The sequence below is a fragment of the Helicoverpa armigera genome, chromosome 2 (assembly GCF_030705265.1).
Source record: "Helicoverpa armigera isolate CAAS_96S chromosome 2, ASM3070526v1, whole genome shotgun sequence".
In the NCBI taxonomy this organism is placed as follows: domain Eukaryota; kingdom Metazoa; phylum Arthropoda; class Insecta; order Lepidoptera; family Noctuidae; genus Helicoverpa; species Helicoverpa armigera.
Window position 1 is genome coordinate 6,217,827 of NC_087121.1, and position 10,608 is coordinate 6,228,434.

Consider the following 10,608-nt stretch of genomic DNA (forward strand, 5'->3'; position numbering starts at 1 on the left):
TTTTATTTTCAAGATCAATTACAAAATCACGCCAATATAACTGATAATATAGGAATAAAATAAATATCACCTCTTTTTAAAAAGCGATTTATAGATATAAAATATCTAGATGTATGTGTATCTATTACTTGTTGAATTATTTTATTGTGGCATTGATCTCATTAGGTTTCCTTTTTCTCGGTCTTCGGCTGTCGGGGGTGGATTATACTCGAAAAATTTCGCTATGAAGTACCTGTAAGTAGCAAACTATAGATGATGAGGAGATACATAAAAAGTTACCCCACGAAAGCGGGTCAGACTCTAAAGCAAGTAAGCAAGTGATTCTTGCGCCTTATTCTAGTTCAAGTACCTTCGGTGGGTATGACTAAATCGATCAGTTAAGAATGACTAATGCGGCGTTCGGGTTCTTTGGAACATCTATCAACGAGTTTTGGTAAATATTACAAAAAAATGGGCAGGTTCCAAAGAAGGTCCGGAGACGGTTAGGTTCCTCGGCCCCGAACACCCGTATTTTGGCGCGCTACTTTCTTAGGAAATTTTATGTTATGGAATCTCTGTTAGTCATTTTGTTCTCCATGAGATGTACCAACAAGTCCGTACTTTCGCTGTAGGCTGACAAAGTGTAGATTCACTAAATGACATGTCATAGACACGAAAGAAGAAGAACCAACCAGACTAATATCTCGACGGTGATGAGTAAGGCAGCGGCGGCGGTTTGTACCGCGACGCGGGCTGGCTCAGCAGAACCTCGCAGAACGGCCGCAAGCATGGCGTCGCTGGCATCGGAGGCGGTCTCTAGCGCAGCCACCAGCAGCGCGGGTGCGGCTAACCATCGAGCCCCACGACGCCACCAGGATTGCTTCGACAGGAAAGTGATAAAGTGATTAGGTGACAACAGAAGTTGATGGGGAAGAGCCAGCTATATTTACACATCGGGTTTCGATAGGTAAGTGATTAGGTGACATCAGAAGTTGATGGGAAAAGCTAGCTATAGGTACACATCGGATTTGCCAGACAAACGTATCCGCCATGGGCTGCAACCACTCGGGTGCCAGGCAAAACTGTGTGTTATGACCATACAATAGCAGTTTTGGCGGTCGGGCAGATCCAAACATATACCTATATATCGGTCTTGCGCTCCCGTGTCTGAGAAGACACGCTGAGGCTGATTTCAGATTTTTACAATTAGACTTCGGAGGTAGTCAGACGTGTTAAGAATTAAACCTATGGCCAAATAGTAAGAAGAACTTTTAAATTTGCCCCACACATACCTACCTATTCCCTTTGCAAATGAACTATCGTTAATTTAGAACCGGGTATTATCTCCAACTACATTAAATAGCCAAACATTTTCTTAATTTAAGCTTACTGAACACAGATACCATACAAACACACCTTAGACATGACAGCCACCAATAAAAGCAGTGATGTGGTTGCGGTGACAAATGCACTGAGCTTCCCATATCCCATGACAAGTCGAATTGTAGGCTTAGTGATCCTGTAACATGAAAGTTGCGTTACTAGTCCATCATTCTAAATTTCTTACATTGCCTGCCATATCACATCTCTACAAACTGAACTTGCACCGTAAATGCGGTAGTGGGACGCGTTATTTCAGCTTAGACGAGCACCGCTTCGGCATCGCAGGCGGCCGTCAAGAAACGCATAAGTTGAAAGCGCCCTTATTTATACTAATACGGAGCCACGGGATTTTTCGAAAGAGTTTCCACTTTTAGTCCTACTTAATAATAAGTAATACTAAAATCCACTATAGTTTAACACAATATCGCCCCGCCCTCACGCTGCATCCGCAGAACCGCCGAACATTTGATGATTCCCAAAAGAAAACTACTCTAGTATGGATATGTGACATACCGCCTAGCAAAGCTGACATTGTTGAGTTTCTGAGCGACATCGTCGTCATCTAACTCCAGTTCGACGGGCTGGGAGGCAAACGCACATGCCGACATCGACACGCCCAGTAGCGCCACAAGCAATGCTCGTAATTTTATTTTCAGGCCCTCTGAAGCTTCGCCGCTGATGTGTGTTAACTAAAAAGAGAAAACCAAAACTCCATGACTCTTTAAAGTACCCATAGAGTTTGACTGGTTCTGTCTGCATGAAGTCATTTTCTAAGCAGAAAGAAAGTATTTAACTTACCTACTGCTCTCGTATCAGAGGTAATTCTAATGAATGATATGTAAAACAGTTAGAAATGCAAGTCAGGTGTGTTTCTTTATTATATATTTTCTACCTTATATGTCTTATTCATAAGAATCAGAGTCTATAATATACTAGTGAAGGTACAGGAGACAATCATGTTCTTATACTTTTATCTTCTGCTTCATGAGCTGCAGGTTCATTATACCTAACAAGCACTGGTGTCAATTTTCTCAAGTACCTACGCCTGACGGCCTGTGACGTGGAATTGTAACGACTGCTACTGAGTAGTATTCGGGGCATTATACTTACAGCATTCGCGTGATTCTCATGTTTAAGCCTAAGCTGAGTCAATAATGTATTACTCTCCGTTTCCATGCTGGTTCATTTCAACCACTATTAACCATCATGGTAGCGGTCGCGGGAAAACTATAATAATGGACATTCCATGAGTAACCGCACGAATTTTCACGTAAAATGTTTATAAATTATTATTACATAATGTGGCGCATTCAGAGGTGTGAATAGGTAATGACAGCCGGATGGCGTACGATATGTTCATTGCCATTGTCAATGTCACAATATTTTATTTTTAAAATAAGTATAGAAATAAAATAAATAGGGTCGTCACTACTTGGTTTAAACCTACAGCTTCAAAAGCATAAAAAGGAAAATTACAAAGATCTTCGTCATTTCCAGCTCGTTTAATGTATAAAGAAAAAATCACTAGGCAGTAAATATAAAGTTCATAAACATCGATTTATTCTGAGGCCCTACTTGCCCATAAATATACCTACTTAAAAACAAATTTGTATTTGATAGTTTACGGTACCTAAGTCTTTGATAAAATAATATCACCTAGGTACCTGAAAATAATAATATAAGGGTCCAGGGATATTATAATATTAGGGTCTAATAAAACGAAACATTGGATACGTAAAAGATTTTGGTTGTTGATCTTAGGTCATCGCACAGCTCTTTTGCTACGAAAGTAAAAATATATAATATGCCTACACAAGAAAATGTCAAGAGTCGGACCAAAACGATAAATAGAAAACACACGCTCAATATTCTTTACTTTTGATTTATCCATCATAAGTCACATATACATAAGTATTGTCTGAATACGCAGAACTCTTGGAGCCAGTTGAACATCATCAGCAATATTGCGGGCACTTTGTGAGTCAACTTGCCAATTGCTTTCTTGTTGACCGGAGCAAGTAGAAGGAGAGCGTTCAGTATCTTTACGGAAACGATGAGCAATTGTCCAGATAGATGTGGAATAAATAACGACGGATTCTCCTGTAATGGAAATTATATATTTTTACCAGCTTCTGAATTCGGAAACTATGTGCGAAATAGAGTAGGTATGTAGTAGATATAGTTGACGTAATCACTTGTAACTCTTAATCGTTTATTTCATTTCGGTCTTTACAAGCACATAGCAAATTAAAAATTAATATATACAAGAAATTGGCTCTTAATTGCAATATACGGTGGTATGGCTATGGTTACTTTTTTTAAACTAGTTTTAACAGTAACTTCTTTAAGATATGCCCTACTTATAGGATCCAAATTGTTTCTAAACCATAATTTACCACTGCATAACATATGGAATTTTAAAAAAGAATTGACTATTGAGTAACTTACAGTCAAACAGCCCGCTAATAGACAAGCATACTGGACCAGCCCCATAGCTGTGGCGATGATCTTCAAATCGTGAAGCAGCATGAAGTGTTGACCTTCCTGTACTTGAGCACTCGATGCAGTCCAATCTGGAGGCAATTCTCCCAAATGCTTCCTCAAATGATTTGCGCTTATTAGCTGTAATAGGAAATATTGATATCGCTTTAAAATATGCCTTTTATTATTTTATATTCATCCCTTATTACTATTATATTTGTATCAGGAAACTAAATTGTATTTTTACAGATAACGGAGAAGGTCAGTGGGTCGTCTTAGGGGGTTTACCTATGCTAGGTACCTCTGAATCTAAAAAAATGACATTTCCACTAAATTCTTGTGTTGTAGGGGCGACATCTCAGAAACATAAAATCTGTAGGTACTTACAAGGCCGAGTAATCCATACAGGTAAGTATATAAAATGCTCATATAAAACGTCGGATGGTGGCAAAACATTCGTGTGCGTCCAAGATATGGCTTCAGCATTGGAGCCAAAACCATGTTAAAAGGCAACTTCATTGTAAATAGCTATCCGTGATCTAGCTGTGGATTTAAGATCTGTTTTTCAGAAATCATTGTACGAAATGAGATGTTTATAACCCTCTGATTACCATTGTGACAATGTAGGTATAGGTGCCTACGTAACTGTCAAGTCCATTCTGGAAAAGTATCAATTATAGAGTAATTAAATACTCTTTTTGAGTTTTATGCATATTTTATGTAAAAGTCCATTTTTCGCATATCTATGGACTTTATGAATAACTGAATGTAGCCATGTAAGCAACTAGCTCCCTTCAGAGATTCCACCCACGTACTATGGAAACTATTTCCCCTTACCCGAATAAAAGGTACACAACACAGAAAGTTGGTAGGACAGAGATCCCAAACGTATGGTTTCACCCGGACGGATCCAGTGTGAACTAGGTACCAAGAATTTTGAGTGGGGGTGGGAACTACTTTTCTTTGGTAGCACCACGGGCAACAAACGATATTTTTACATACAATTATTTGTGTGTACCAAGTTTCACTTTTTTGATTCAGTAATTTCGGCGTAAATGCGGGAAAGATAGATAGATAGTGACCTAGTCACCGGCGTTGTTTCTTTCATTCTTCATTTTGCTTTTCATAGGACACCAATACCCGCAAACTGAAAATGAAATCACTCCCAGAAAATGTTTTTTACTCAGCTGCATTCCGTTGAAGGCCAGCGAAGCCGCCTTTTTGAGAAAACCCGAGTATAAGGAACTGTTTGAGTTTAGAAATGAAACAGGACATCATAGAAATAGGAACATTTTAATACTAAAATTGTCTAAATTCAGTACATTTTCCATGCTAACTGAGTGAAACCAATGAAAAAAACAAGAAATAGAAGAATATTAACAAACATTAACGTAAACAAGAAATTAAAACTAAAGTAAATAAATATTGTTGCAGTATGTATCTTCCTTAAATATTCCTGAACATTGCGTTAAAATTGTATCTTGAATAGCGAATTTAGGTTGCATACGTTGACAACCGGCAGTTATCAGATGTCCTAAAAATGGATGCAGTCTAGAGGAAGCCGCTATGAACGAGCCTTCAGAATCAATAGAAAGAAGATGTGCCACGTTATTCCCATATTTTCCTGGTTTTCCAAATTCCGAGATTCGATTGTTTTGTCTAAAATCGGTGCGAATTAATGGTTCAGGCAACACAAATGAAGGTGCCATGCCATCAGAAAATAAGGAAAAGTCGTAAAACAAAACCACTTGAGGAGTGTCGGACTTATTGAAAACTTCTGTTTGTAGTTCAGTTTTATTCAGATCTTCAGTTTTGTTTGTGGTGTTAACATTACTCAAGTTGTTATTTATTTGCAATACTTTGATAGCGTCGTTTATGTTATCCTTTAATTTCTCTAGATTAACATCTGAGCTGGATAAAGTTTGATACTCGTTTTTCTTTAAATCGGTGTCGTTCGTTGAATTCATAATTTCAACATAGACATGAGAAACGGTGTCAGAGTTATTATTTTCATTCATCGGCATAGAAACATCACGCTTGTTCCTGTTAGTGCGAATCAAGGGTTCGTTTTGTAACAGGCCCTTTTCGGTAGACACTTGAGGGAAGGGGAAGCTTTTTGTTAAGAATGTTCTCGTTTCGTTTAAAATTTGATGGATTAGCCCGTAGAATATAGTGAAAAATTCACTTTCTTCTTCGCGATCTATTTTATTTAAGGCATTTGTGTATTCTTCAACTTTAATACCATCATTGTGCTGTTTCAATATCGCGGTAATTCTACGATCGTCATGCTGGCGATTATTGTAATTGTTATTGAAATTATTTAAGTCCATAGACACTCCCCCATTTTGCCAGACTGAGAAAACCCTAGCATAGAAGGGTAGATAGGAAAGTGGTATAGTCCTCCACTTGTACTTCAAAGGTGTCATTGCCATGTACTTGCTAAGAGACATAATCGTGACGTTAACGTTTTGGTATCTTCTTTCAAAGTCTGCTATTTCACGCTTGCTGCTATCATCCAGTTTTGTGAACGAATACATATTGCCAGCAGTGTATGGTATCAGTTTATTGATAAATCGTGCATGCCTCGGTCCTCGGAACGCAGTTTGTAGAGAGTCGTCCATCAGAAAGAAAACATGGAAATGAAGTTCAGGATACTGTGTCGCCATATTTGCCAGGTAATCAGCATAAAGCATGAAGGGAGCATAGCTGCCACGTTGAACAATGTGGTGGTAGTACACGTCACTTGCTGGTTTACTTGTATTGCATTTAATGATTAAGACGGGCTGTTTTCGGTACACCTCCATACCTAAAGCATAAAATACGAGGAAGGATATCCCCAGAAGAATTAAAGTCATCCAGCACGCCGAGATGTATTCTGAAAACATAAACAAATGTTTATTCATCACTTTACAACCGACGATCAGCACAAGAGTCAAGAACATGAATAAACGAATCAATATCATTGATTTCATATTTAAGAACGGGATAATGGCTTTGCTCAAATTCTAACAGCTGACGTTTCTCTGTCTAGAACTGTAAGAAGAAAGTAATAGAATATTAACCAGGCCAGCGGACAAGCCAGGATTGTTTAGGGGAGCAGGTGACCCCCCAGCCGGGGGCGACGAGGGTGGGCGACGCCTGCTGGTGGACCCCGCCATCACCCCCACCATCCACCTTCAGCAACGGATACTGTTCGTCCTGTTTTGTTTGTGGAGCACGCTCCACCATTATGTCCTGTAAGTTTTCATATAATTAAGCCGATATTTGTTAATTTATTCTTTCTGCCTTATTTAATAGATCAACAGGACTCAAGTAGCTCCTAATTTACAAGATCATGCATACCTAAGTCACCTTTTTGTAATTACTGTAATATTTTTACGCAGTAGTGTTTTCTTTGTATTTTCGGTGATTTAAGCCTCATATTTTAAGGATTTAAACATACAAAACTTTTCAAAAAAAAAAGATAGGTAACCGTTAATAAATAAATAAGAAATGGTTGCTACAACTTACCTTACACTGTTCCACGGAGTATTATCGTAATAGTTCTTTTTTAATTTAAAACTCCGATTTATCAACGTATGTGAAAAAATTAAACTGGGAGAACGACATTTGCAACAAATTTAATAGACATTCCAATTTTGAAATACAATGTCAGTTATTTTTTTTTTAAATTGGTATTGGAACAAACTCTTTGGTTTGGTGAAAAACTAAGATGGTTTTCAGACAACAATATTTTTCATACAATTCTATCACAACTTCACACCAAAACTACTTAAACGATTTAAATGAAATTTGGTAAACGGATATTACCTACATTTTAAAAAGGGAAGTATTTCCCTTTGGACGCGGGTGAAACTGCGGAGAACAGCTAGTTTAGCAAACTATCACAAACACATGAAATGCGGCAAAACTGGCCGTTCATTGTTAGCAGGCAAAACAAGAAGATGATGCATAACAATGTCATAATTCACCTTCACAAGTGCAAAATCGGCAAAATTCAGTAACAATCGCAACTGCAAGGCGTATGTACGTGAGACGAATTCAATGTTGAATCAACAAAATTATGGCGGAAAATGTAAACGTGCCACTGCGACATTTATATAGGAACTTACGTGCATATTCGGTTAAATGTAATTTATCGAGTTCTACGCAACACGCTCAGTAAACTTACTTCTGTGATTAGAACAACGAATAAAAGTTAACAAAAATAAGTGAATCATCAAAGGAAATATAAATGACGGTAGGTGTTTATGTTCGCAACTATTTTTTGTGTTATCAAACTTTGTATGTACAATGCATTCAAAAATCATCGAGCATAAAATACAAATTAACAGATAACTCGAAATAGTGATTTTCACAACCAGTTCTTTGTTGGCGTAGTCTGAAAATTTTATTTTCCGATTTGTAACGTACATAGCTAACCCTGGTTATTTTTTTTTCAATGTCTTATCCGCTTTATCAAAATGTTTGTTACTTTGTTGATTCATCCTTAATTTTAACGTTAAAAAGTAAGCATGTTTTTAATGTGTGTTTGAGAATTATTGCAATATATCATCTTTAATTGGATACGACAAACTTTTTGTGACGAAAACTTTTTAGTAGAAATGTAGCCTCTTTCGCCCCTAACATAAATGAGTGCCCTTAAAATTTCAAGTGATAAAATTCACAACAAACGTCATTTGTGAATTTGTCGATTATTAATATTTTATTAAACGTTTTAATTTTCGATTTGCTGATAATAGTTTGTCGATCTCATATTAGAATAGTACGATTTCTATTTTGTTTTTGTTAATAGTAGAATCAATGGCAAGTGATGAGTGAGTACTACAAGGAGCAACACCCGTTACTATGTGAGGACATTTCCGAAGAGGAGCACTACAGCCCTAGATACCCTCGGAGGCTGCGCTCCTCCAACTACAGGGGACGGACCAGAAACAATCTGAAAGGTGCAGCCTCCATTATCACGCGCTGGCCAGGTACCATGCACTGATATGTCATTAGAATAGTAGTAGGTTTGCGTGTAACATTTTCCATAGGTACCTTCATTGTTATAAAACACGATTCAATTCATCTTCGGTGGCAGTATTGAATTGACTGGATGCGCAGAAACTAATTGAAATATTTTTGTGTCTTTACAGATCACTGGTCATCTTTCGTTGCTTACTGGTGGATAGGACTCGGAATGATTAGTCTTATGACATTTGTAGTTTATAATAGCCTTTTTGCATTTTCTATGCTACCAACTGCTAATCTAAAACCTGCAAGTCTCATAATCGCAAATAAAAATGCAAGAATATTACCAAAAACTTCATGTCCCGACGTGTTTATGCACATTTTTGCCAAGCCGACTGAAGAGGTAGATTTTGGCCAATACATGCCTTACATTGAAGCGTTATCAGATAAATATCCAAACGTCAAGTACCATTTAATGGTAGTTGTAAATGACACCACAAATCTAGGTTGGTTGAGTGCTGAAGAAAATAATGAAATAGCTTTGAATTCACTCTGGAATAAAAATCCTAAGAAAGAACCCATATATTCGAATATTGCTATTGAATATATCACGCTATCAGCTTACATGGAAAACTCACCTTTGAGAAAATACTGGAGGTCTTTGCCACATCAACTTATTGAATTCTTATCGCGAGCTATTTCCATTTGGGACAAAGGAGGTATCGCTTTTGATCCTATCATTTTGACACCAAAATCTCAACATACCATATATACAGAGAAAATACAGAAACTACTTGACAAATATGCAGAAGTTGACAAAACTGTAAGTGATTTTAAACTTATGAATAAACCAAGTAGGCCGTCTAAGAAAGGGAGGAAATTAAACAATATAAGGGACATAATCAACGCCTTGGAAAATGAAGACGACTCTATGAATGCCTTTTCTCAAGAAACTCTAACAGAGGCAGAAAATATAAAAGCCCCGATTGTAACAAAAAGTGATCGCCATTTATTTACTGCCACAGAGAACAAAGTAAATAATGTATCGGACAAAAACACTGAGCCCTTTAATAAAATACAAATCCATCCACAAATGAATGCCTATTCAAGTGATAGTGATACTAGAATGTCAAGCCATCGAATGGTCAATAACAGTACGGAAACTGCCGTAACTTTAGATGTTAGTCAAAATACAACTAAGTTGAGTCTGTTACCTTTATTTTTAGAATTCCTATTTCATAATAAACTTAATGTTAAAACAAGCCCTACAGAAGCTACAACAACTAACCGAACAAGGAAAAGTGTCATACAAGTACCCAAATCTGAAGAGGTTGAAACTTCTTTGTCAACAAGTTCACTGGAGAGAATTGATAAGAGAATCACGGATACTTACCAACCAGTCATTATTTCAGCGGCAGGTATCTATAATAAATCTGAAAATCCCAAGTTGGCCATAGACCCACCCAATCAAGAGTCTGATGCCGTCATAGAGAAAAATAGATTAACAATTGATTTGAAAGGAAATATTATAGCAACGGATACTGCATGCCATGCCTTCTTAGGAACTATATTTAGCAATGCGATCCACCACAGTCAAGAAGAAAGTGTCACAGATTTTATAATTGCTGAACTGACAATATTTTGTAAAGGACTTTTGTCTTCGTGTATGGGTATTGATTTGATTTTATTATAACTGTATTAACTTTAATTATTGTTATTTTAGGAATGAGTATTAAATTATTTTATAAAATGTTTTTCGTATTTTATTTCTTCCTTTGGTATAAATATGATATTAAGTAAAACAATTATTTA

At 37.1% G+C, this 10,608-nt stretch overlaps 4 protein-coding genes across 6 annotated transcripts; 1 reads left to right on the forward strand and 3 right to left on the reverse strand.

Annotated features, from left to right (window-relative positions):
• Positions 1 to 73: 73 nt before the first annotated feature.
• On the reverse strand, positions 74 to 2,735 carry LOC110376569 (uncharacterized). Its single transcript, XM_064038489.1, has 5 exons — positions 2,473 to 2,735; positions 1,876 to 2,051; positions 1,396 to 1,498; positions 672 to 859; positions 74 to 232 (listed from the first exon to the last, which is right to left on the reverse strand). The coding sequence occupies exons 1-5, from the start codon at positions 2,536 to 2,538 to the stop codon at positions 142 to 144; spliced, it is 624 nt and encodes a 207-aa protein (XP_063894559.1). The 5' UTR covers positions 2,539 to 2,735; the 3' UTR covers positions 74 to 141.
• A 495-nt stretch (positions 2,736 to 3,230) lies between these two features.
• LOC135117931 (uncharacterized) lies at positions 3,231 to 4,475 on the reverse strand. The gene is made up of 3 exons (XM_064038492.1): positions 4,231 to 4,475; positions 3,811 to 3,984; positions 3,231 to 3,462 (listed from the first exon to the last, which is right to left on the reverse strand). Exons 1-3 carry the CDS (start codon positions 4,360 to 4,362, stop codon positions 3,253 to 3,255), a joined length of 516 nt encoding a protein of 171 aa, XP_063894562.1. The 5' UTR covers positions 4,363 to 4,475; the 3' UTR covers positions 3,231 to 3,252.
• Positions 4,476 to 5,117: 642 nt separating this feature from the next.
• Positions 5,118 to 7,503, reverse strand: LOC110376926 (uncharacterized). The gene is made up of 3 exons (XM_021335583.3): positions 7,354 to 7,503; positions 6,906 to 7,077; positions 5,118 to 6,718 (listed from the first exon to the last, which is right to left on the reverse strand). Exons 2-3 carry the CDS (start codon positions 7,069 to 7,071, stop codon positions 5,253 to 5,255), a joined length of 1,632 nt encoding a protein of 543 aa, XP_021191258.3. The 5' UTR covers positions 7,072 to 7,077; positions 7,354 to 7,503; the 3' UTR covers positions 5,118 to 5,252.
• Positions 7,504 to 7,649: 146 nt separating this feature from the next.
• LOC110376907 (uncharacterized) lies at positions 7,650 to 10,550 on the forward strand. Of its 3 annotated transcripts, none has more exons than XM_021335564.3 (3): positions 7,650 to 8,083; positions 8,639 to 8,819; positions 8,982 to 10,550. In XM_021335564.3, the coding sequence occupies exons 2-3, from the start codon at positions 8,657 to 8,659 to the stop codon at positions 10,487 to 10,489; spliced, it is 1,671 nt and encodes a 556-aa protein (XP_021191239.3). In that variant the 5' UTR covers positions 7,650 to 8,083; positions 8,639 to 8,656; the 3' UTR covers positions 10,490 to 10,550. The 3 variants fall into 3 exon arrangements, with proteins under 3 accessions (XP_021191239.3, XP_021191230.3, XP_021191247.3); XM_021335555.3 differs by having other exon boundaries at positions 8,642 to 8,819; XM_021335572.3 differs by having other exon boundaries at positions 8,642 to 8,789.
• Positions 10,551 to 10,608: the final 58 nt, after the last annotated feature.